This window comes from Xiphophorus couchianus, chromosome 9 (assembly GCF_001444195.1).
Source record: "Xiphophorus couchianus chromosome 9, X_couchianus-1.0, whole genome shotgun sequence".
NCBI lineage: Eukaryota > Metazoa > Chordata > Actinopteri > Cyprinodontiformes > Poeciliidae > Xiphophorus > Xiphophorus couchianus.
The window spans coordinates 22,266,658-22,293,177 of NC_040236.1; the positions used below are offsets into that span (position 1 = coordinate 22,266,658).

Here is a 26,520-nt window from a genome sequence, read left to right on the forward strand (position 1 = left end):
TCCATGAAGCGGTATGTCGCATAAACAGCTTAAAAGTGTCAGTGTTTTGATTAAGTTGAAGGTATTATCGCTCATAAAGTTCATACACATGAGGGCTAATAGCCTTGTGTATAGCCATATGTCAGATATAGCAAGTCCATTTAATGTTTTTTTTTTTTTTGCTTATAGCAACATTTTTGACCCGTGTCAGGTGTTCCTGTATGCATAACTGTCATTGAATACTGATGTGATGCCGTCCAGGGTTTTCACAACAAATGATAAATCCTCCCAGTTGTTTACACCGGTGTGATAATATGTCATGGCCTATGAGTGTTAGCTCAGGGTTGCCAATTCTCACTCTTATCCACATAAGTCTCACTCCTAATCTGGAAAGTGCCTACACTTACAAGAAAAACTGTTTTTTTTTCTTCCCCACCCAAATTACTGTTTGTGTTTGTGGAAATGTGGTTTTTGTTGGACTATTCTATTTAAAGGTCCGGCGCTTCTGAAAGAACCTGAATACATCACAGTCCTCCCCCCCCCCCCCCTCTCTGTATTAGTATTTTCTCAAGTTGAAGTCATGAGTGTAAGATCTTGGGATCCTTTTTAGAACTTGAACTTAAAAACAAATCTGATAACCCTGAAGCACATTTGTGATACAGACTGGAGTTGCTCAATGTATCATATTGCAGTTGTCATTGCACTATCAATTTGTGCAATATCACAAAAATAACAAACTCCTCGGACGCAATGTTTATTTGGTTATTATATTTCAAGCGCTACCCACTGAAAATCTGCGTGCCAATAATATTTTTGGCCTCCTTTGTAGAGGTTTGATGCCTTCAATTGTTTTCATTTTTGCAATACTCAATAATGATACAGAAAATGCACATTATCCTAATATTGTTCAACCCTCAATTTTATTTTTTTTTTTAAACAAACTAGGGATCCACTATATATTGCCATCAACATCTGTATCGGTTGATGTTGGTTATTTTTTAACATATCGGCTCAATAAGTAAAACTGTGCCGATACTAACAACTGATGTTTATTTCCATCTTGTTGCTGTTTATGTTTGTGTTTTAGGGAGGGTTTTGGTCATGTGGTATTTGTCTGGTTTGTGGCAGTAATGAAGCGCAGAATTGTGGGGGTGTTTTAACTGAAGCAGCGTCAGCAGTGTGGTCATTTATTCACGTCATTGAAATGTATATAATTCTGGTTTTTGACCTCAGCTGCAATATTAATATTGGATATCAGCCCTAATTTTCATGTCAGACGACCCCTATAATAAGCACTACCTAGAAATGGATAAAAGCATTATGCCAGTTGTTGATGCGCTTTGAGTTTTCGTATTACCGCTGTTTGATTGAAACGCTTGGATACTTGATAATAGTAAAGAGTAGTCAAGGCATTTCTCACCTTCGCCAATTCGTACCCTTATTCGTAACTACATGCTGCTGTTTCCTCCCCCTATTTGTCCCTTTTCTTCATGTAAAGGAACCGATTTGTTGGGGTGCCGTGATACCGTCTTAAGGAGGCCTTATTCCTCGACACAGCCGCTGCAGGTTCGAATCCCGGCCTGGTGACTTTTGCCTGGTCTTCCCTCTCTCTCTCATTACCTTCTTTCCTGTCTGAGTACTTTCAAATAAAGGGCACTAGAGCCAAAACAACAACAAAAAAAAAACATTTGTTTGCACATATTTAAACCTGTTTTATTTTTTTTTAGTTTAGATTTATTCGTGTTTAAACGAATCACAAAAGTATGGCCATTTAAAAAAAAAAATCTAATAAAAATGTACATGTAATATTCTTAAAAGCTTAAAATTATACCCTCCTTTTTTTTTGCCTCTCTCTCTGTTCCCCAATTTGACCCTTATGACCTCTGATCCAACCAGAATGGACATCCAGACTATAGTGTGACATTCCCCTAGCAATATACTAGAGGAGATGATAGAAATGTACTTTTAAATTGGCATGTGTCAAAGTGCGCATGAAAGGTTTCCATGGCGACTGTGAAGTAGTGTATTGAAACGTCTCGTGACGAACCAACGAACATTGGTTTGTCATGAACAGTGAGTTTCTGATTCCAAGTTGTCCGCTAGGAATCGCGTCTCTTGATGAAACGTCCTTTAAGACCTTTTTATTGAGGACAAACGTCTTCGCCTTCCTTTGAAAGCTGGTAGTCCTCTCTGCATCATCCTTGTGATGATTAAGCTGTTGTGTCCTCCTTGTCCTTCTGTCCAAAATTATTAGTGTTCCCACCAGCAGACTTCATCAGTAAGCTGACTCGCTACATCTGAATATTTCAGGCTGATGTTGTCCAAACATCTGTCGGTCGTTACTCAGCTGTTCGGAGGATGCCTCGTACTTTGAGGAAGCGTAGGCTCCCAAAGTGAAGAGAGTGGAATAAGCATGCAAATTAAATATTTCATTAATGTACGTTTCATGTGTAACAGAGCTCTTCACGTGTTGCAGGTTGGCTGCGTTTGCAGCCAGGAGAGAAGACGGGAAGATGCCTTCTCCGTCTTTCACCCTGGACGCCCAGCTGAGATTTCATGACAAATGGCTGAAAATAGACTTACAGGTATGTAACCGTGGTGAGGCACTGATCGCACAGATCGCCGGATTCGTCTTGAGTAACTTTGTCGATATGGCTGCTCTGTGCCATTTTTTAAAATGACCGCATGGTCAGGTTTGTTTCCCTTAAACCTCATTATTCTGATAAACAATCAGTGGATGATGTCCAGAACGAATTGATTATTACATAATAATCAATCAACATGTCTGATTGTCATGTTAGAAGTTGTACTTGTCCAGTTCTGATTAGCTCCTGCAGCAACGCGCTCCTGGCCCGATAGTTTTACTGGCATTCCGGGTTAAGATTTGACGGGGGGGGAGCATTGAATTAAATTCCAGCAACATAATTTGATGGTGAAATATTGAATTAATCACAACCTTTTGAAGTAAAATGTTCCAGCGTAAAAATAAACTTCATGTAAACAATAATATGTGTAAGCCTGTGAATCAATTAGTCGCGTGATAAATTGAAATGAGCTTGGTGTGTTTTTTGAAGGGCAATTTTGTTTGCAGAGACTCTATAATCATTTTATTCATGGATTTGGTTGTGTGTGTTTTTATTTGATGTTTTTGGTTGTTGTGTTTTGGATATTTAAAATATCTTCCACTTCCAGTGTGAAGTGTTTGTTACAAAATCAAAGTTCATTAGTCTTTGAGAGGCTGAACTTTGCATTATTGTGCCATTACATCGCTAGAAAATGGTCTCAAAGCAACAATACTATCGTTTATCGCATAATAAACTGTAAACGATAATATCACAGGTATTTCTGGGACAATTTATCATTCAGCAAAACTTGTTATTGTGACAAGTTTAATTATTTGTTATTAAGTGACTTGTTGCCATACTGTCTGAAACTCTTACTCTAATTGATTAGGGTGTTACACAATAAGTTTTTTATAGTATTTAACTTTCACAATATTCAAAACCTTTCTAACGGTAACGTGTCCGCTAACTCACAGCTTAAGAGCTAAACGCAATGAAGTACAGAAATCTTTCCGTAATGCATTCAGCCTTTCTGTTACCTATGAAAAGTCTTGCTCTCTCTCACCGACTTGGCAGGATAAACTGTTGGTCATAAAACTTTTAAATAATTTTGACGTTTCTGCCTGGTTTCTCACCAGTCAGGACCAAATGGATAAAAATCATCTGATTCCAGACACCGTCCCATTTCTGGGTTCATCTCCAGTCGTTATGTTGTAACGTCGAGAAATCCTAGTTGACATAAACATGAAATAAATGACGGCTTCAAAGTTGGCAGTAAATTAAGTTAATTATACGTAAGCCTAATTAACTTAACGGTTAAGCAGTCAGTTAACCGCGTGATAAATTCAAATGAACTTGATAATGTCCATTCTGATGATTAATATCTTTTCAAGGGCAATATAATTTACAGAAACATCATATCCATCAATCCATTTTATTTATGGGTTTGGTTGTCTGTAGTTTTTATTTATTATTTTTGGTTTTTGTGTTTTATTTTGGATATTTAAAATGTCTTCAAGTTCCAGTGTGGATTGTTTCTTACAAAATTAAAGTTGATTGGCCTTTGAGAGGACAAACTTGCTTTATTATGCCATTAAAAGTATATTGGTTGAAAACGGTCTCCAAACGACAATATTATCATTTATCGCAATAATTGCTGTGTCAATTTATCGTCCAGGAACATTTGTTTGCATGTTTGCCTGTTTATGTGGTGTTTTTGTAAAAATTTAATTAATATATTTTAAAATTTTTGTATTACCTCTCCACCTTTGGTAGCGGGCTTTCTCCGCTGAAGGACTGAGTGAGATGTGGAATGAGATGGTGAAAGATGAAGAAATAACTTTCAACGGGGAAGAATCGGCTCACACAGGTATGGCTCCGTCACGTTAAGGCCAGATTGACTCATGTTTACGTATCAATGCCGTCTGCGTTTGTTTCTCATCATTATCAATATTTTTGGATATTCTAGAAGATTGCACTGATTGTTTCGGCGGTCAGAAGAAAGATGAGCCCGGCGACAAAGAGAAGAAAGAAGAGGAGGAGACGCCGACGTCCGCTCATCACGCCATCATCGAGACCTGGGATTGGGGACGGCAGCCAGGTAGAAATGTTTTTTGTTTTCTTTTTTTTCTTTTGGGATTTCTTCTGGGATTTCCTAAAAACTGATTGGTGGGTGTGACATGACGCTGCTGATTGGGCAGCCTTCAAAGCGTATCAAACATTACGCACGGGCGTGCCGTGGTGGCGTAGTGGTTAGCGCGACCCATATTTGGAGGCCTTGAGTCCTCGACTCGGCCGTCGCGGGTTCGACTCCCGGACCCGACGATATTTGCCGCATGTCTTCCCCCACATTACGCATGATGGCCAAACCATATTAACAACGTTACTGTCTTTCAAATGCAACATATATTCCCATTAGGTTCTCACAGGCTTGAATTAAAAATGCATCCTACTTGGCCTTCCTTAGGTTATTTTTCCTTCTTCCTCTTCCTCCCTCTACTTCAGACTCTCATCTCTAGTTTTACTTCACTCCTGAAACCAGTGCAGCGTGCCGTAACCAGCATCGCAGCCAAACAGGCAGTGGCTGGCAGTGTTTATTCTTTTTTTTTCAGAACAAAGCTAATTTGAACATTTTGTGATATTTAAACACATTTCACAAATGTAGGCTATGTTGGTGGCTTTTATTTTGCCGTGGTGGTGTGCTACGATCAGTTACATGCAGAGCAGGGGTGTTCAACTCATTTTCACTTTGGACCAAGTCTTGTTTAGTACAAGTAAGAAAGTTTTTGACAATTTTTGAGAAAAATCTGCAATAAACTCCCAATTATGCATTAGCACAAAATAGTGTGGGGATTTGTTGATTTTTCCGTGAATTTTCATGATAATTCTCAAGAAGCTGGTATAGACTGATTGATAAACAGCTAAAAACTGCATTGATTTGATTGATAACATAATATTTAAGCACACTCAGTGTTTAGTCAAGAATCTAGAGGCGTGCTGTGGTTGCGCAGGGGGTTAGCACGCCCCACGTTTGGAGGCCTTAGTCCTCGACGCGGACGTCGCGGGTTCGATTCCCGGTCCTGACGACCTTTGCCGCGTGTCTTCCCCCCTCTCCTCACCCGCCTTCCTGTCTGCCTACTGTGTAAAAAATACGAGCCACTAGCGCCGCAAAAACTCTTCGGAGAAAAAAAAAAAAAAGAATCTAGAGGGCCACGTAAAAAGCTATGGCGGGCCGGATTTGGCCCACCGGCCTTGAGTTTGACACGTGATGTAGAGCAAACCCTGGAGTTAGATGATGATGATGATGATGATGATTGTGACTTCTGTTTCCAATGGGTCCCGTTTCCCCGCTGAACATCTCGTTGTTTTTGCGCCTTCCTGATTCCGAGTGGGGTAACGGATACCCTGCTGACCACGGCTCGTTTCACAACACCTAAATGTCGACCACATCCAGAGCACGCTCGCCGTTTCAACACACCACCGACGCGCTCTGTTTATCTGTCTGACTTTGCAGATGAGCGTGTGTTTTGCTGGCGCGTTGCTCGTGGAAACTCTGAAATGACAACTTGCACTCTGCCGTTCCGAGTGGTTATTTTTACCCCGCAGAGCGTAGTCTTAGCGGGCCCTACGGCAGACTCCAGATGGGGAGGGGGTGGAGGCGAGTGTGTGTTTATTCGAGGAACTGGGTGGGACGGTGTTTTGGATAGAGGAGATAACCGTTGCCGAGGGGCGCAGATGGCCTTGTCTGCCTACCCGGAGAGCGCGGGGTTTATTAGCAGCCATATGGCTGTTTGTCTCTGTCATTTTATTGACGGCGCCTAAGTCTGATATTGCAGCGAGTGTAACCGGATCCATCAGAGCTCCGTTATCGATGCCTGTAGTTCAAGCGGCACACTTCCTGCTCTCCCATTGTGTGCTCAGATATGTGGAACATGTTTGTGTCTGCAGATGCGGCTCACATCTAAGCCCTTCGTATTGAAATCAGATCAGCGACGGGTAGCATCGTTCCGAATCCACGGGAAGGACACACAGTGCCTTCTGAAAGTATTCGCGCCGATTGAACTTTAACATTTTGTCCAGTTACAGCGTGCGTTTTATTGAGATTTTATTTGATCGACCAAAGCCTGTCGCATTAAGCAATGAATCAATTAATCACATGATAAATGAATGAGTTCAATAATTTCTGCTTTGATTTTTTTTTATTTTTTTTTGAAGAGCAATTTTGTTGACAAACATTATAATCCATTTAATTTATGATTTTGGTTGTTGGGTTTTATTTTGGATATTTAAAATATCTGCCTATTTGGGGCGTGCTGTGGTGGCGCAGGGGGTTAGCACGCCCCACGTTTGGAGGCCTTAGTCCTCGACGCGGACGTCGCGGGTTCGACTCCCGGTCCCGACGACCTTTACCGCATGTCTTCCCCCCTCTCCTCACCCTCCTTCCTGTCTGCCTACTGTACAAAAAAATGCGAGCCACTAGCGCCGCAAAAAGCTCTTCGGAGGAAAAAAAAAAAAAAAAAAAAATATCTGCCTATTTCAGTGTGGAGGATTCTGCAGAAAACTAAAGTTTATTGGTGTTTAAGAAGGCAACCTTGCTTTATTTTATCATTATCAATATAATTACTTGAAAATTGTCTCGAAATGACAATATTATCGTTTATCGCAATAATTACTGGGACAATTTATAGTACATCACAATGTGTTATCATGACAGGCCAGATAGACTAAAGCAAAGTAGTGCATAGTTGTGAAGTAGCAGAAACTTTCCAAATCTTTTTCTTTAAAAATACGATTCCTGGGGGCATGCCGTGGTGGCGTAGGGGATAGCGCGACCCATATTTGGAGGCCTTGAGTCCTCGTCGCGGGTTCAACTCCCGGACCCGACGACATTTGCCGCATGTCTTCCCCCCTCTCCTTCCCCGTTTCCTGTCAGCCTACTTTCATGTAAGGGACACTAGAGCCACAAAAGACCCACTGGAGGGTAAAAAAAAAAAAAAAAAAAGATTCACCCCTCTTCACTCTGATACCCTTAAATTAAACCCAGTGTGACCAGTTACCTTCATTAACCTCCTAATTAGTAAGTAGTCTGAGTGTAACATAATCTCAGTGATGTTTATTAGAGATGCATTAGTCTGATGTTATCTGTATCGGTCCCGATATTAACAAAAATTGTATCGTTATCGGTGACGATGTACCTGATTGATCCATTCAGTCTACGTAGTTCTATGCTTAGAGCTGGGAGTGACGTCATGCTCTATTATTTATTTTGTGTTATATTTAGAATTACTAATTGCTAAACCGTCTAAAACATTTGAAAGAAGGTTTGTTGCAGTTTCTATTTACATGTTTATACATTTGACCAAGCTTTTGAAGCTTATTGGTGTATTTATGTTTGCTGCACTGGTGCAGCGTTATCAAATAAATGTGTAATTCAGTACATTTATGTCTGTGTTTAGTAAAAAAAAAAAGAAGAAACATTTGAAGTCAATTCAGCGCAGTTTTTCTGTATCGGATCGGTATCGATTGATGCTAAACCTCAGATATTGGTATCAGAAGTGAAAAAAGTTCATCCTTAATGCTTGGGATTGTGAAGCCTTACTTGTAATGTGAAAAAGATCAAGTGGTCTGTGTAGTTTTCAAGCCACTGCATTCGTCCTGTCTTTACTCTCACTCTAGCAGGTAAAGCTATCTATGTCTTAGCAGAGTATAGTTTGGCTACATGTCCGGACATCAGAACACAGATGACTTTAGCGGGTCTCTTGCGACCTCGATCAGTTTAGCTTACATACGGCTTAAGTAGATTTCAGCCATGCTATATTGGAGCATCTCATCTACCTGTGCTGTGCTGCACTGTGGGCGTGTAAAAGTTTCTGTTGAAACACCCCAAACAGTGCAACATTGATTATTCTGTTGGTGTGTTACCGTTGCGGTGTTTTGTTTTTCCTTCTAATGTTCCCTTTCTTGCGTGCTCAGATGAGACGGAGCTCAAGGACTGTCTGCTGGTTCTGGTCGAGGACCAGCAGAAACTCTCTGCACAGATGGCCAAAAGCACCCTGTCCGCCCAGCGCCTGCGCCAGCGGTTGGTCATCCTGGAGCGCTACCTCATCTCTCTCAGCCACAGCATGATGGAGGAGAAGTACAAGGTCCGCTGGAAGATGCCCCCCAGCCAGCCTCTGACTGCTACTGACAATAAGAGGTACGCCTCATAAAGCCCTGTGGATGCTTGGTGCCAAATAAATAGATTAGATGAATGAAAGAAACCTTATGCTTATTTTTTGTTTATTTTTATGTAATGGTCCATTATTGAAGCTAAGCTCCCATCCCCATGACATACTGGGATAATTTACAGTTCTCATTGAGTTGGGTCAGTGGGTGTGGGGATCAAATTTCTAAATGGTTTGGACCAGAGCTGAAAACAAAAAAAATAATGGAAGGAATTTGTGAATATTAATTTATTACTTGTAGGGTGTTAACACTGACTACATAGAGTACAGATGTTTGATTTAAAATGAATGCCTTATGCACTACAGTACATTTTCTGTGTTACATGCTCTGTATTCACATTTTGACCTCCTAGCACTTAATTTACTTAACTCTCTTTTCATTTATTGTGACAGAGAGATATTTTGTCCCTACTGGAGTTTCTGTGCTTCTCTAAAGCTACTGTAGTGTTTTGACAACATGCAGATTTCATATTGGTTTCAGACTATATATTTAATGCAACACACAAAGCTACAGTCTTTAAAAAACTCACTACTTGTTCCTGGTGTCCATATTTTAAACTAGGCAGTTTGGTGAAGTGCTAGGCTAATGTTAGCATGTGTGCTCTCTCTCTTTATATATATATATATATATATATATATATATATGACTTGTTGATGAGGTTTGCAATGTACAGGGTTTAACTGGATTATTAGTCCACCTTTTCTTAACTTTTAAACTTAGCACTTTATGTTGAATGTCATTAGATGCAATGACTAGTGACACACTGACAGACCAGAAGCTGCAGCAGCCAGTAGAGTCTCTCTTTTACTATTAAAACCCAAATTCATTAGATCAAAGGTTTTGCAAGCTGTGCTCATAGAAATTTGGCCTCGGGTTTTAAAACCTGCCTGTGTAAAACACAAACCCACATCGCACTAAATCAGCAGATATTAGGAGTTGAAGTTTGTTAGGGAGTCTGATAGCGGCCATTAAAACACAAAGGGAAAAAAAAACAAAGCACAAGCCGACACCTCGGGTCAGGTTGGAACCTCTCTGTTACAGTCGGTACATTCAGGATTTCCACACTAAGACACATTACATGTTCTGTAAGTTTCCATGCAACACAGTGACCCTGAGTTGAGCTGCAGCTTAATGCTGTGCACTTTTTGTGGAAGCTTCTAATTTTAAAAGTTTAAATCTGCTTTGTTTCTTTCCAAATTCTCGCTAAATATTTAGATTTTACCTCAATTTTAAATGAAGTAGAAAGGACCTTAATTAATGTCTGTTTTTAATAGTGGGTACAGATGTGGTTACTACTCAGAAGCCAAAACATGAACTCCTAAACTAAATCTGTCACATTGAAGACAAATAAACAAGTACTTTCTTGTGACTGCTCATGTGACACAAAAAGCTCCCAAGACTAATAGAAGAGCGACTCTGCTTTCCTCCACTTTCTCTAATTCTGAACCTCATGATGGAGCAAAGCCGCAGTATTTGTCCCTGTTTTTGGCTGTTATTTAAAGGTGACCTTTAATAAGCTCCCCATCTTTATGATGTGCTATAAAACTGATAAATGTATCCCCGAAGAACCCAAAGGCTTTAACGGTTTAATCAGAATATGGTAAAAGATGATGTTTTCCCCAGTTGTGGGGAAACCACAGTCATTCTGTCTGTCTATCTCTTGTCTTTATTCAAGTCCTCGTCCTGCCAGTAAGGGTGTGGAAGGCCTGGCCCGAGTCGGCTCCAGGGCGGCGCTCTCCTTCGCCTTTGCTTTCCTGCGCCGGGCGTGGCGGTCAGGTAAGAACGCCTCGGTGCGGACGGGGCTCCGTTCTTCTGTGGCGGGGAACATTTCTGCTGTCACCAGGTCGAAGAAGCTTCACTGAGCAGCTGCTAATAAGTGACAAATCACTGGAGAGTAAACAGACATATTTCATAATAACATGATCTGACCTCAGTTTGTTGTTACTGCTTGCTGAATAAGTGGTGGAAGACAATATATATGAATTTAGAGGTCTTTAGCTGTTTTATGACCGACTCATTGGTTAAAAGGCAAACTGGGTTTGTTCCCATTAATCCTGTTGTAGTCTATGAAGAAACAAGCCAATTTAAATGACATTTAGCCAAGAGTTGCAGTAGCACCTTTGATGATTAAAATAGTTATGACTTCTTAATTGGCAATATTCCACATATTAGTGGGAATGGATGTTGTAGCAGCTCCACAGCACTTGAATCACTCAGCCAGTCTCGACGGGTGAATTTAGCGTTTTATTTCCTTTGATGAAGATTTGCCATGATCATCACAGTCACCACAGTTATCTCTGTCTCCGTGAAAACTAAAACGTATACAAATATTAGAATACAAAACATAAACTTACAATACAAATAACAAAACAAAACATACCTCACTGCTTTCACTGGGGAACACCAAGTGTTGAATTCTTTGTGCCTAACATCTTGACAGTTCAAGTCATTCATCGGCACAGTGATTCTACCAGCTTTTATAGGGCCTGTCCTCATTAGCTATGGCAGCCCACGAGGTACATACAAAAAACCCCCCAAAACATTACAAAGTGCAAATACCATTAAACAAAACAATATATAAACCACCAACAATGCTAATCAAAACAGACAAACGTCCATAAACAATCTGCGACTTAATTAATTTAGAAAATTCACTTTGAATAATTTACTTTAAATAGTCTACAAATTTAAATTATTTAGCCAATTTATTTTAAATAGCTCACTATCCATTACAGATGTAATTTTTGACCCTGTATAGATTGAATTAAAGTTAAATATGTGCGCCCAGTTCTTGCTTTTAAAAGCCCCAGGTGGGGGCGTGCCGTGGTGGCGTAGCGGTTAGCGCGACCCATATTTGGAGGCCTTGAGTCCTCGACGCGGCCGTCGCGGGTTCGACTCCCGGACCCGACGACATTTGCCGCATGTCTTCCCTCCTCTCCTTCCCCATTCCTGTCAGCCTACTTTCGTAAAAAGGGACACTAGAGCCCACAAAAAGACCCCCAGGAGGGGTAAAAAAAAAAAGCCCCAGGTGAATCTAGGAACATTCACACCAGCCTTTTTGGTCCACTTTAATCAAACTCTAGTTAGTTTGCCTAGAAAGTCTTGTTTGTTTGGGGAGGTCAGAATGTGCAATCAAACTCTGATGTGCTAAAAACTATAGCGCAATGCATTGTGGGTAAATATAATCAAATGTGTGCATGTATCGCTAGAGGGAGAAATTGCTTGTAGGCTACTCTTTTTGCCAAAGACTGAAGGGAAAGTCCTACAACTGCTAAAATCTGACTGCACTCCATTTTTGTTCACATTTCTCGGAGAAGGAAGTTGCGCTCATGTCTTCTTCAGAGGTTTTTGTTTCATTTTCTTCAGTAGATCTTGATGCAGCGCCACCACTGGTGAGGAGGGGAACAGGTTTTTCAAAGAGTTTGGATCGTTAGACGCAGTGCGGCGCGAAAACGAAGCACACCTGCTGAAAATGTAGCAAGCGTTGCAATTTTGGTCCCGAATCAAACTGAGTCTACCGGACTATCGGGTGTGAAAACATGGATTCCAACGAGAGCCTGTAAACTTCTGAGCTGAACTGTACGTTTTCTTTAAATTATGGTGGTACGCTCTAGTTTGAGGCTTTCACATTGGCTGGAAGTCGATTGGCTGAGGCTGAAGGACATGAGCAGGCTTCATCACTTCTCCTTAATACAGTGTTTCTCAATTCCAGTCCTAAGGCCCCCCCTGCCCTGCATGTTTTAGGTGTTTCCCTGCTGCCACACACCTGGATTGAATCTATGCATCAAGTACTGCAGGCTTCTGCAGTACTTGATGCCTGCAGAAGAGGTAATGCAATCATTTGCATCAGCTGTTGTGAAATAGAGGCACATCTAAAAGCAGAGCAGGGTGGCCTGAGGACTGGAATTGAGAAGCACTGCCTTAATATCACTTTTCACACTTCCTTGTGGTTAACCAGTGGCAGCCTTACAATAAAAAAAAACAATTACATTGTCAACTCATTTTTCTAGTGATTTTAAAAGACCCCCACACCCAAACAGTACCTCTGTTAAATCAACATGTTGAATTCACTTGATATCCTTTGAATAAAAGGCCATGGCCTTCATTTCCACCTCTCATTGTTAGCTTTGTGAGATGAGATGCTGTTGTTTCATGTGTTAGGCTGAGCGCTGCTTGTCTGCAGGGACTGGGTGGGAACAAAGGGGCGGCCTCTTCCTGTAACATGAGAGAAACTAACGCACACACACGCATCGTTAAACCTATGGTTCTCATTTCAGCAGTAATTCTGGAATACGTAGTGAGAACAACAAAAAGCTTTTAAATTTTCTCAAAAAGCACACTATTTTTTTTAGTCCCAGTCAAATTACTATGGCCTACACAAATTCACTATTCAAGATACTGTTAAAGTTAATAATAAAAAGTAGTGGCATATGTATATGTATGATTTCATCTAGAGTCCAATGATGGTTATCCTTTATTTATTGAAAGCGTGACCCTTACATGTCCAATTGTACGCACTATAAAAATGTAAATGTATATATGCTTCACTACACACTTACTAACAAGCTATAGATGTATATAAATATTTATCCATGTCTCCACAGTAAATCATATCACAAAATGTTTGTCGTTTCTGCAGGAGACGATGCAGACCTCTGCAGTGAGCTTCTCCAGGAGTCGCTGGACGCTCTGCGGGCCCTTCCTGAGGCCACCCTGTTTGACGAGGGGACTGTATCTTCCGTGTGGCTGGAAGTCGTCGAGAGGGCCACAAAATTTCTAAGGTTGTGTTTGGTTTTGTTTTCTCTAAGCATCTCTTCTAAGCATCTGCTTATTTCTGTAGAGAATTACACATTTTCTGCTGTTCCTCTTCTAGTAGCTTTTTGAGTTTGCAATCAGAAAGGCATACAAAGAGCTGAATTTATATCTGTTTTAAGCTATGGAAAATTGTTTGAGAATTATTTACCTTAAAGCAGCTGATGGATGAGGGAGGAAGGGAGATTACTAGTCTGCTTCTGTCCACAATTCAGCCATGTTTGATATGTATAGCATTTTTGTAACAACTGAAGGTAACAGTTAGTTGATTATGTTGTAAAATGACTGTGTCCCTGGGAAATGCATAATTGCCCCTTTAAGTTAAACTGACTCTGATTATCTTCAAAGTAAAATGACAGATCTTAAAAACATAGCAGCTTCTTTGCTGTAATGATTTACATTTTTATCTATTTTTGTTTTGTTTTTTTTTCATTTTTGGTTGTTTCATTATTTATCATGTCACTCACATGTAGTTAATAAAAGTCTTGTATGTTTTGGGCTCAGTGACGTTCATGGAAGCGCCAGCGTCAAAGGTAACATTCCTCTTCAGGACGAGCACCTCGCCCTGGCCATCCTGCTGGAGCTGGCTGTGCAGAGGGGGACGCTCAGGTAGCACCACACACCCTCCCCCATGACATGATTTGCTCTTCTTCTCATCTGCCACGCTGAATCGTTTCCTGGTGTCTCTCTGTGCCCCTCCAGCCAGCTGCTGTCCGCCGTCCTGCTCCTGTTGCGTTTATGGGAAAACGGCACCAGAGAGATGGACAATGAGCGCTCCACCCAGGGAACCAGCGCTCCTCTCCTGCCTCTGTTGCAGCGCTTTCACAACATACACAGCAGCAAGGAGGAGCTGCTTCCTGAGGAGGATGCTGAGGTAAGAAAAAAACACAAAAAAATCCAAACCAGCATCTAGAATAGTGGTACCACCCCCTGGGGGCCGTTCAGAGGACGGCAGGGGGTGCTGGCGGAAATCTTTACAAGAGGGGGCGGTGAGATTCCTTTGGGGGGCATTTGCTCGAAGGTAAACTTTACACCTTAAATGCACAACAAGAGACTTTGAGCAACTTGTTAAAACTGTATTGTGTAACATTAAAACATGTTTGGCTACAACCGTATCGATGGCAGCTCTTCTTCTCTTCAGTGTTTGTTAGCTTCTTGGCGCAGCTCCGCGCTCCTGCTACTGGTAGCTTCACCGCATCAGTTCAGCGTTACACCGGCTGATGACGTTGCTGTGATTCACTTGTCTGTTGTCTGATTTTCAAATATTTGGTTTTATTGAGGATTTTTGTACACATGTTTTGGTAGTGCTGTGATCATGTCAAAGCAGCAACTTATATTAAAACGTGTTTTATTGTCCGTCTGGTTGCTGCCCGCTTCCATGAAAGGACAACGAAATATTGCTCTTATAAACATGTGATGACTAAAATCATGATACACTCACTGTGTATCCCTCAGAAAAATGGACTAAGTTAAATAAAGACATCCCTCCATGGGTGATTCCACTATAGACAGTGTTCATTTTATACAGTTAACATCGGCACTGTAAGTGGTTTGAAACGGTACCACAGCACTTTTGAATTTCAACCATCAGAATACCGGGATTTTTTCCGTTGTTTTAGAACGCTTATGTCAGTCTGCTTTGTTCCATCGATACGCTTCCCGACAGCTCCACACCATAGGGTGTAAAAAAATAAAAAATAAAATTATGCTCACGTTGTCCAAAACTCAGAAACAGGAGAACGGGCACATAAAACGGAGCAACAAATTAGATGTGAATCATGGCATAAAAACAGAGAATCCGACACTAAACAGTGAAAAATCAGTGAGTGGCAAATCAACGCATGATGTGAGGGGCGTGCTGTGGTGGCTGGGTTAGCGCGCCCCACGTTTGGAGGCCTTAGTCCTCGACGCGGACGTCGCGGGTTCGACTCCTGGTCCTGACAACCTTTACCACATGTCTTCCCCCCCTCTCCTCGCCCTCCTTCCTGTCTGCCTACTGTCGAAAAAATACGAGCCACTAGCGCCGCAAAAACTCTTCAGAGAAAAACACCCCAAAAAAACGCATGATGTGAAACACATGATGATTGATGGCATGATGAGTGAAGATTACTGGTGGTGAGTGTCAATAAATGATAAAATAAAACTAGCAACAGGAAAGAAACTAAAGAAGACATAGCAATAAACCAAGAGAGGACAATACTAATCAAAGAACACTAAATGGAGATGAATGAAGAACAAAATGCAAGAATAAACTAAGAAACTAAATTAAATGAAGAGGAATAAGCTGGTATGACAAGGCCTTTCAAGCAATAATTAACACAGAGGACTGTATGGCAAGAACAAACAAACACTATTTTCAGATAAAAGCTAAAATAATATTGTTGAAGTACCATCGGTTTGTTGAGACCACATCTAGTACTAAGAAGAAATATAATTTACAGACGATAACAGTAAGGACCTCATCGCTTATTTATGTTTTTGATTAAGTTTATTAAATATTTATGTCTTCAATATTATTTTTCATGAGTGTTGATGTAATGAGGCTGTTGACTCCATGACACTTTTAAATTGACTCATTAGAATTTGATTAAGAACCAGGTTTGTTCTTTGTAATTTCTGTCCAATAAAAATTCATCTATAAATCAATAGACAGATCTATATAAAGATATAATCCATGTTTCTGTCTCATATTTGTATGACATTAAAAGGATCTGGAACTTTTGTTTTTCCACTGAAAGCTCTGGTTTACACAGTAAATGCCATGTGGGTGACATTTTATGGATGATACTCTGATGTCCCGTTCTCTTGAAGGCAGCACAGAGCTGCACCACTAGAAACTGACAGAAACACTGAAGAGAAGAAGAGTTATGATTAATATAGTTGCAATTCTATCCATGTTTTAATGTTGCAGAGCTCTGTCCTTTTGCAACTAGTTCAAAGTTTAAACTGGTATTGTTGTACCGTTTTTATCTGGTCATTCTATGCAAGATTTAGCAACTAACATCAGAAAATGGCACAGAACAAGATCTTTTTCCCACTCTGATTAGCTGCTGAAAGGCCTACAAATTTTAACTTGGATTTCCATTCATTGCATTTTTTGTAGACGCCTGTCAAAATAATTTTTATTTACGTTTTTCTTCTCTGGGAAATTATTTTTGATGATAAATACAGAAACAACCATAAAAATCAAAACATCAACAATGGTGATAGTAATATTAACAATAAAATAATATTCAGTGCAAAGTAGCCAACAATTTCTTTGATGGGGGGCGCTGAGGGACCTGGATAATGGACCGGGGACGCTGGCCCAAAAAAGGTTGAGAAAGGCTGATCTAGATAATTAAACCTACAAATTTTACAAAACTTTTGGATACCATGGGAAATTCAAATAAAGGAAAAAGTAACTCTTAACTTTAGGTTCCGATTGTTGAGATTAGAGATCCACAGATAAATGGGCTGGTGAACAGAATCCAACATCTGTAAGCTTGAATGGCCTTGACTGGCAATTGACTATTCAGAAATAAAAAAAAATAATTTTTTTTCTGCAAAGCAGATCATATTAATCTGTCACAAAAACAAAAAGCACACCATTTCGTACGCGGTTATGATCAGAATAGACAGAATAATCGATTCCCACTGATTATTCTGATGATGAATTTATGATCGGATTAAAAAATTGGCACATTTTATTAATTTTTCATTTAACCACATAAGCCTTTTTTCACACATTAGAAATACATTAATGGGATGTGCTGTGGTGGCGCAGAGGTTAACCCACATAAGGAGGCCTTAGTCCTCGACACGGCTGTTGCAGGTTCGATTCCCGGCCTGGCGACCTTTGCCGCATGTCTTCCTCCTTCTCTCATTACCCACTTTCCTGTCAATTAACTATCAAATAAAGGCCACTAGAGCCAATAAAACCTTAAAAAAAAAAAGAACTACATTAATATTTGCAAATGAGCAAATTCAACTGCTTTTTTTTTAATAAGAAAATGAACATTTCCTAAAGTTCAACAATATAGCGTTCCTTTAATGAACACTTAATCATTTGTAGCAAAAGATGAATCTGCAGCTAAAAAAATTAACAGTCTATTTACCTGGGTGGGTTTTTTTTTTATAATAAATGGTGTTTTGTAGGATAGGAGTTTTTTTTTTTTTTTGACAAAGTGAAGCTAAAAATTCAAGTTTAGAAGTTCTGTGTAGCACATATTTACAGACAAAGAAGGTTTTTTTTAAATCTTATATGCAAAATGTATGTATTTTTGTACAGTTTTGGTTTAATTGCTGCTTTAACTGTGTTCTTTCACAAATGCCCTTTCTTAAGGTCTATATACTCCAGATTAATTGATTATTAAATTAGTTATTTATTATTTCAATAATAAATTAATCACGACTAATTCAGTAAATCATTTTAGCATTAGTGGATAGTGTTACAAGATGAAAAAGACTCAAAGTTAGCTTTTAGTATTAGAAAATTGTTTTTAAAAAATGAAGTTAAGGGAACCAGAGAAATGTAAGAAAACAGATTTAGACTTTGAGCAGATAACAGGAAGGCTACGTTTGAGCTTCTGTTCTTGGATCATGCTGGGTTTGGAAATGCTGTCAGCCTTTTCAGCTTTAAACGGTTTCCATACCTTTAAACATATTGTGATGTGGAGCTGTAACTGGGTCTGTCCACTAAATGTAATTTCTAGATCCTGACGGCACCTCTCAGCCCCAACGAGAGTTTCCTGCGGTACCTGACCTTACCTCAGGACAATGACCTCGCCATTGACCTTCAGCAAACGGCTGTAGTGCTCATGGCTCACCTGGACCGCTTGGCTTCTCCTTACAGCCCCCCGCACTGTAACTCCCCCTCCTCACATAAGGTGATGGCTCCTTTTTTCTTATCAATGCATAAGTCATCATCTTTCATGTAAATGATGATGTATTAATTTAGATTTATGAAGTTTTTCTGATTTGGGGAAATGCATTAAATTCATTAGTGCTTCATGCATTTAGTGAGATTCTAGTGTTTCTTTCTCCAGTTGAGAACAGTGCAAATACAGGTGGCAAATCATGAGCAGTATTTTCAGACTTTCAATTTGTGTCAACATATCGTGCATGAAATGATTTGAATTCATGCACATTAACATTTAAGTATTAAACATGACCATCTCTACACTGCACAAACACATAATCTTTAGTAATTTTGGTCTAATTTCTAGTGCAAATATCTTATTACACTTAAATGTGACTTTTCAGCAAGCTCCTACATCATGCTGAAAAGTTACTTGTAAGTTAGTTTTCTTATTTCAAGTGTCCTAAGATATTTGTACTAGAGATTAGAGCAAAATTACTAGGTAAGATTTTATGTTTTTGCAGTGCAGTATGTTTGTATGCATTCTGTGTAGATTCTCCGAAGCACCAGATCCTTAGTTCTGTCTCACTATTTAAAAAAAAAAACGTTTATTTAAATTTTTTTTAAATTCCAGGGAACCTTGCAGGAGGTGATTGCTTGGGGCCTTTTGGGCTGGAAGCTGTATGCCAACGTCAGCGGCCCCATTCAGTGCAAGGCCCTGTCGAGCCTCGGGGTCATGCAGATCGTCTGTTCAGAAAAGGGATTCCTCATCCTCTCCAACAGCGGCGCTGTTTACACCCAGAACTACAAGAGCACAACCCTGGTCAGTTCTGCTTGGAGGTTTCCTGTTTGTAGGGTGGTTTCTAATTAACACGGTCAGAAACCATCAACGTCCCGTCAGCTAAACCAGTCCCACACCATTCCTGGGTTCAGTTCAGTTCATAGGACTATGGTAGGGTTAGGGTTGTCATGATCTGATATTGATATCAGGAACAGTCCGATATTGGCTAAAAAAAACAAGTATTGGATTATGTCGGCCCACATGCACATCGAGAGAAGTACTCCACACCATTTAGTCCGCTCCAGCATTTTAGATTTTATTATTATTATTATTTTAATCGGACGTGGTCAAATTTATACATACTCCCGCAAATTTATACTTGCGGGAGTATAAATCTGTTGGTTACCAATGTGACGTAGTTATTAATGAGGTCTGGCCTATATGTATAATCAACAACACATTGACTCGTAGGATTTTTTTTATTTTTTGTACCCTAAATCTTCCCACCCCTGTTTCCAGGCTCCCATGCTGGTCCACTGCCTGAGCTCCAGGAAGATAGTGAAGCTGGCCGCTCATCCTGACGGCCAGCACTACATGGCCTTGTCATCCAACGGGGAAGTGTTTTCATGGGGCTGTGGCGATGGTGGCCGCCTGGGACACGGAGACACGACGTAAGCAACAACGAATGTTGAATGGAGGGGCCTCTAACTTGTGATATGTGATCAAATGAAGACAATAGTAGTCTTGGGTAGAAACAGAAATGGAACTGGTTTTGTCTATTTAAAGCGGAACATGTTGCCACGGAGGCTGCAACTAAAGATTGTCTTAGTAATGGATTATTCTGACAATTATTCAGTTTATTCTATAAAAAAGTTGCCACACTCTGCAGATGTTTTTTTTTAACCACTTGGTTTTTTTTATACAATATTAGAAATATATTAAAAGATTCAAATAATCAATAAAGAATTTTTCTTTTAATTTAAAAATAAAGATTTTTATGCCCAAAATGCAATAATATAGAATTCCTTTAGTGAAAGCTGGATCATTTGTAGCAAAGGATGAATCTGCAGCTAAAACATAATCCTTCCAACATCAGCCTGCGAAAACCTCATCCAACTTAAAATCAATACCGTGTAGGGCTGATCTTGTTGACCATCCTTCTGGATTAACCAACTTATTGGACAGCAAAAGGTCGTTGGAAATATTTCTTAAACAGAATTTGAACGAGGTGAAGCTAAAACTCCCCAGTTTGGGAAGTTTTGGGTAAAATATATTTACAGGGAAGGATTTTTTACCTTAAATGACAAATGTATTTTGTATTTTTGCATTTTTGCATTTTTTTGGTTATTACTCTGAGCTTGTTGTTTCAGAAAATCTCACATTTTAGTCTGTATACTCCAGGTAACGATTTATCGATTACTAAATTGATGATTATTTCATTAATTGATTTATTGCGATTAATTGTTTAAGCTCTAATTGCCGCTAATGGTTTATAGCTTTGAACAAAGGGGGGATAAAAGGGCAGAAAGACAGCTGGCACTGAAGGCCTTTTAGGAAAGGTGTTACAGTCTGTGCTGAGCTGAAATCCAATTAACCTTGCCTCATTTCAAACGACTCTTTGCTTTAGTTACCTAGAGGAGCCCACAATGATCGCCGCCTTTAATGGGAAACAGGCTGGAAAGCACGTGGTGCACATCGCCTGCGGGAGCACGTACAGCGCTGCCATCACAGCTGACGGCGAGCTCTACACCTGGGGGAGAGGGAACTACGGTCGGCTGGGTCACGGTGAGGTCACACAGATGCAGTCACTCACATTTATCCTTCTCAACATTTAGTGATGGATGTATTGGAACGCATTTTCTACCTGTTTATATTCTGTAGTGCCTTCTCTCCTGTTTGTTTTTAGGCTCTAGTGAGGACCAGACGACCCCCATGCTAGTGACCGCTCTGAAAGGACATAAGGTCATGGACGTGGCGTGTGGGAGCGGGGACGCACAAACGCTCGCTGTGACTGAAAACGGTTGGAACAAAATAGTTTTGTCTGCTGTGGCTTCAACCATTTTTGCTTCTATATTTATGTCTGCCCTCTTTGCTTTCTCCAGGCCAGGTGTGGTCCTGGGGCGACGGCGACTACGGTAAACTGGGTCGCGGAGGCAGCGATGGCTGCAAGACGCCCAAGCTGGTGGAGAAGCTGCAGGATCTGGATATAGTGAAGGTGTGCTGCGGCAGTCAGTTTTCTGTAGCCCTCAACAAGGACGGACAGGTGTACACCTGGGGGAAGGGAGACAACCAGCGTCTGGGTCATGGCACGGACGAACACGTCCGCTATCCGAAGCTGCTGGACAGTCTTCAGGGTGAGTCGCTGATGGGGAAACAAAAGAGAGTTTGGAAGGTTTAGGAAAAGAATTGTTAATGCATAAAGGGTGTCTGCGCATCCTTAAAAAGTCTTACATTTATTTGTCTAAAACTAAGGCCTTGAAATGTTTTAAATTCATTAAAAAAATAATGTAAGTTAAATATGTTAATTGCAAGTCTTAAATTTTGTCATGACAGAATTTTTTAATATAGTCCCCCCCCCCCCCATAATGTAAGTTTTAAGTTGCACACGAAAATCGTCATTGGATTCTGTGCAAAAAGTCTTAAATTAGCATGTTTAAAACTAAGGCCTTAAATTGCCTTAAATTCATTTAAAGAAATGTTGGTTGCCCTTAAGTACATTAATCACAGGTCTTAAACATTGGCATGGCAGGACTTATTGTAGTTATTTTTCTATCGTCAAAGTTTGAGTCGCACGCTAACATCTTCAATCCAATCTGTGACTCGAGCCACTTGAGGCTACCAGTGACTAGCTCCTAGTATACCCCTGCTAGCTAGCTTTTGCCTCTGACATGGTCACAAAACCAGGTTCAGAGTTTTGCAGCAATTTCCCCCCATACTTATAGTTTTTAGGTTTTAAATTTTATTCTAAGACCGCACTAAACAGGTCTTAAAAAGACTTAAATTTGACCGGCATTACCCTTTGTTTTTTCTGTTTACATTCAGGAAAGAAAGTGGTGGATATTGCTGTAGGGTCTACACACTGTCTGGCTCTGACAGATGACGGAGAAGTGCACAGCTGGGGCAGCAACGATAAACTCCAACACTTTGATACTCTCTTCTCCAACAAGAAGCAGCCCAAAGCTCTCCCGGGACTCAACTCCAAGCACATTGTGGGGATTTCCTGTGGCCCAGGACAAGTAAGACTTACACTTTAATGCTCTTCAGATTGCAGAACATTTCAGCGTTCGTGATTGGACATCCTTGAAGATGATAAAATTTCAAATAGGTGTTTTCAAGATTTGTAAAGTACTTGATTTCTGTGTAAACCCTGCAGTTTTGTTATGAAGTGAAGTCTAACATTTGATTTAAAAGCTTACATTTGAAAAAAAGAAACATAAAAAATACAGATATTCTCATACACCTAATAAAAAGACATGTCCACCTTTTTTCCCTTTATTGTCTGTGGTTAAATCAGAGTACACGTCCGTTGTTTTAGGTCATTTAGTATCACCGAAATTATTTTTATTTTATAAAAGCCAGAAAACTTGACTATTTATTTATTTATTTTTGGTAACTTTCTTTGTATGTTGTTGTTAGGCATTCATTTTGAGCAGGAAGGTAACTTACCTCAACAATTAATATGGGATTGTTTTGATATTTGTTACTCCTAACGGCTCAATGACTTATTGATTTGCATAATTGAAATAAGGGTTGTCTTATATTCTGTAGGTTAAACTGCTTTATTGAAATTGGGGGATTTTTTTTTTTTAATTAGTATTTTGTTCTCAGACTAGTCAGGTGTATAAGGTGTGTGACAGAGACATTTCAAAACATACAATTTTCCTAAATTTTAGTTTCTTTTCCTTTCTGTAAAATGTTGATATTGTCACAAAAAAATGATTAACAGCAAAAAATATCATGTAATAATGAATAATGATCTTTTTAAAATAATTTTTATTAGATTTTTTTTAGTTCATTTATTGTTTTGATCAAATTTTGGTGCTGGAAAAGTTAAAAAACTTACCATAAAACATCTTGAAAAGTCCTTGAATTGTACTGCAGAAACTGAACAAACCCTGATTTGCAGCGATTGTGACGTGACGAATTCCTTGGTTTGCTTGTTGCCTTTAGAGCTTCGCCTGGTCCTCCTGCTCGGAGTGGTCCGTCGGGCAGCGAGTGCCCTTCGTGGTGGATGTCTGCTCCATGACCTTCGAGCAGTTGGACCTGCTCCTGCGCCAGGTCAGCGAGGGCATGGACGGCGGCTCGGACTGGCCGCCTCCTCAGGAGAAGGAGTGCATGGTGGTGGCCACGCTGAACCTGCTCAGGCTCCAGGTGGGCATCCTCAGGTTGAACCCGTGGAAGTCGCTGCTTTAGTCTGAATCCTCCTAAAAATATATTTATTTTTTCCTCCCAGCTCCACGCAGCCATCAGCAACCAGGTGGACCCGGAGGAGCTGGGCCTGGGGCTGGGCAGCGTTCTCCTCAACAACCTCAAGCAAACGGTGGTGATGCTGGCCAGCAACGCCGGCGTGCTCAACACGGTGCAAGCCGCTGCCCAGGCCGTGCTGCAGAGCGGCTGGTCGGTGTTGCTGCCCACCGCCGAGGAGCGGGCCCGGGCGCTGTCCTCGCTGCTGCCTAATGCTGGTGAGTAGGCCTGTCACAATAAACAATAAAACGATTAATCGCACCACAAATTAAAAGAAGGTCGATTATTTTCATGTGCTTGATCCATTGTTTTTTCTCTTTTCTCTCTCTCTTTTTTTCTAAATACTGAATGATAAAAGTTTTGAGTCTGGTGCTTTGGTTTCAACTATCTCTTTGTTTAAAATATAATGTTTTTTACAGCTTGTATAATCCATTTTATTAGTTGTTTCTGTTGTTTTTGTTTGTTTATTTTGGATATTTAAAATGTCTTCCAGTTCCAGTGTTTAAATGTTCATAATTTTGAGTAATTTCTACCCACCCTCCCCCCCAGCATCTGGTAATGAGATGAGTGTAAGTGCTGGACGGCGCTTCATGATCGACCTGTTGGTGAGCAGCCTGATGGCCGACGGAGGGCTGGAATCTGCTCTGAGTGCCGCCATCACAGCCGAGATACAGGTCAGAGCGTTAAAGCAAATGATAAATCCAGTGCTGTGCTACCTCAGCATGTGGTTAATCTTTGCTTTGATTCGTCCTGTGGAGAAACCCGCCGTCAATTTCAGAAAGAAACGACGTCAACGCTAAGAGAAAACTGATTTCTGGTTGTTATGATGACAGGACATCGAGGCCAAGAAGGAGGCTCAGAAAGAGAAGGAGATCGACGAGCAGGAAGCGAACGCCTCCACCATGCACCGCTGCCGTACCGTGCTGGACAAGGACCTCATCAACACGGGCATCTACGAGTCGACGGGAAAACAAAGTCTGCCCCTCGTGCAACTCGTGCAGCAGCTTTTGAGGTACCTGCCGTTTTCACAGTTTCCAATCCTTCTGCTCTCTTCCGACACGTTCCCATGTTTGAATTCGACAGGAACATCGCCTCGCAGACCATCGCGCGACTGAAAGACGTCGCCCGGCGCATCTCCAACTACTTAGAAGCGGAGCACGTCAGCAAGGAGCGATCCGCGTCTCTGGATCTGCTGCTGCGCTTCCAGCGGCTGCTCGTCAGCAAGCTGTACCTGGGAATCACCGACTCAGAGAACGGCAACGGATACAGTAGGTCAATCGGTTCGAGGACAGAGTAGGGCCGGCCGATAAATCGAGTTGATCTACCAGTCAATTTTTCTTTTTATGAAAAAAATTTTGGGATTTCTGGATTTAAATTTTTTTTTTTATTCTTTACTTTTTTTTTTTGCTTGGGTTTCCATAGTTCAGTGATGTCAGCACGCCTAAGGCAGCCTTCTGCTGTTTCTATTTGTTTGGTCTTTCAATTCAAGTCAACTTTCTGATGGAATAGTAGGGGAAAGCTGACATTTTCTTCCAGTAAAATTGTCTTTTCTTTCTTTTTTCTCTCATGATTAAACAAAAATTCTCATAACCTAGCCTTGACACTCAATCAACGTGCAACTCCCAGAAGGAATGATTGAAATAAAAACTGCTTTTTGAAAATATTTTCTGTCTTTTTCAAAATTCTTTTTTTTTTCAGAAAAGACAAAAAAAATGATTTAAATTAGATATGAGATGTTATTTTTAAGCCCTAGTCCAAAACTATTCTCTTCCTGTTGGGTTCAGCCGCGTTTCCTTTCTCTGTTGCAGATCCCGAGCTGCTGGGTGTCGGCTCCTTACTAAAGAAGTACATCGCCCTGCTGTGCACTCACATCGGAGACATCCTCCCTGTCGCAACAAGCATCGCGTCTACGGGTCGGCGACATTTTGCCGAAGTTTCTCGGGTTATTGAAGGAGACCTAACTGGTAGAGTCCTCCGCTCTGTGTTGATAAGGCTGCCAGGATCTTGTCAAGTTATTTAAAAATGTTTCTGTCTGTTGTTCCGTTTGTCAGGAGTGCTTCTGCCTGAGCTGGTGGTGTCCATTATCCTCCTCCTCACCATCGACGCCGGTCTGATGCAGGAGACCGGCGCCATCCCTCTGCTGGCCGGACTCCTGGAGCACCTGGACCGTTTCAACCACCTGGCTCCAGGCCATGAGAGGGATGATAATGAGGATTTGGCCTGGCCGGGAATTATGGGTACGATACGTTGCTTCTCAAATTTTATTAAGAAAGTTGCTAGGTGTCATTGTAAATGTTGGGTTTTGTTGTTTAGTAGCTTTAAAAGTTTGAAGGTACTAACCTTTCTTCTGTTTTGACAGGATCCTTCTTCACTGGACAAAGTTCTAAGAACAACGAAGAGGTTTCACTGATCCGTAAGGCTGACCTGGAGAACCACAACAAAGATGGTGGCTTCTGGACGGTCATCGACGGGAAGGTTTATGACATTAAAGACTTCCAGGCTCAGTCTCAGTCTCTGACAGGAAACAGCATCTTAGGTAAATAAATTGAATGTTTTAAAATATGTATTTTTTTTGTTTTGTTTTTTAACTTTATGTTTTAGCTTTATTTTGGAAAGTGTAAATAATTCCTACTAGCATCGTCTTAGTCAGATTTTCTTCTCTCCCTGATTCAGAAACTCACTTGAGATTAGACGAAGCTCAAACTGAGTCCTGGTCTGCATTAGAGATATTTAAATCAGCACACAGTCAACTATTTTAGGAAAGTTACTTAATGCTTTGGAAACACATCACCTAAAATTTGTATAGCTTTATCTTGCATCTAGAAAGTAGTACTCTAGTTTTCTTAATTTTTTTCCTT

General features: G+C 40.6%; 1 protein-coding gene across 4 annotated transcripts in view; it reads left to right on the plus strand.

Moving 5' to 3' along the window:
- Nucleotides 1-26,520, plus strand: part of herc2 (HECT and RLD domain containing E3 ubiquitin protein ligase 2) — a 66,197-nt gene that overhangs the window by 512 nt on the left and 39,165 nt on the right. For all 4 annotated transcript variants that reach the window (XM_028026986.1, XM_028026983.1, XM_028026985.1 and 1 more), the window contains 23 exons: nt 2,456-2,564; nt 4,317-4,410; nt 4,510-4,641; nt 8,514-8,736; nt 10,441-10,541; nt 13,405-13,546; nt 14,082-14,186; nt 14,280-14,451; nt 18,272-18,445; nt 19,052-19,240; nt 19,718-19,869; nt 20,826-20,983; nt 21,105-21,218; nt 21,301-21,552; nt 22,241-22,434; nt 23,369-23,569; nt 23,652-23,880; nt 24,212-24,336; nt 24,496-24,674; nt 24,746-24,930; nt 25,471-25,626; nt 25,714-25,899; nt 26,022-26,198. In XM_028026986.1, coding sequence (XP_027882787.1) covers nt 2,493-2,564; nt 4,317-4,410; nt 4,510-4,641; nt 8,514-8,736; nt 10,441-10,541; nt 13,405-13,546; nt 14,082-14,186; nt 14,280-14,451; nt 18,272-18,445; nt 19,052-19,240; nt 19,718-19,869; nt 20,826-20,983; nt 21,105-21,218; nt 21,301-21,552; nt 22,241-22,434; nt 23,369-23,569; nt 23,652-23,880; nt 24,212-24,336; nt 24,496-24,674; nt 24,746-24,930; nt 25,471-25,626; nt 25,714-25,899; nt 26,022-26,198 — 3,712 coding nt within the window. In that variant the 5' untranslated portion in view covers nt 2,456-2,492. Of the gene's footprint in view, nt 1-2,455; nt 2,565-4,316; nt 4,411-4,509; nt 4,642-8,513; nt 8,737-10,440; nt 10,542-13,404; nt 13,547-14,081; nt 14,187-14,279; nt 14,452-18,271; nt 18,446-19,051; nt 19,241-19,717; nt 19,870-20,825; nt 20,984-21,104; nt 21,219-21,300; nt 21,553-22,240; nt 22,435-23,368; nt 23,570-23,651; nt 23,881-24,211; nt 24,337-24,495; nt 24,675-24,745; nt 24,931-25,470; nt 25,627-25,713; nt 25,900-26,021; nt 26,199-26,520 lie in introns of those variants that run through there.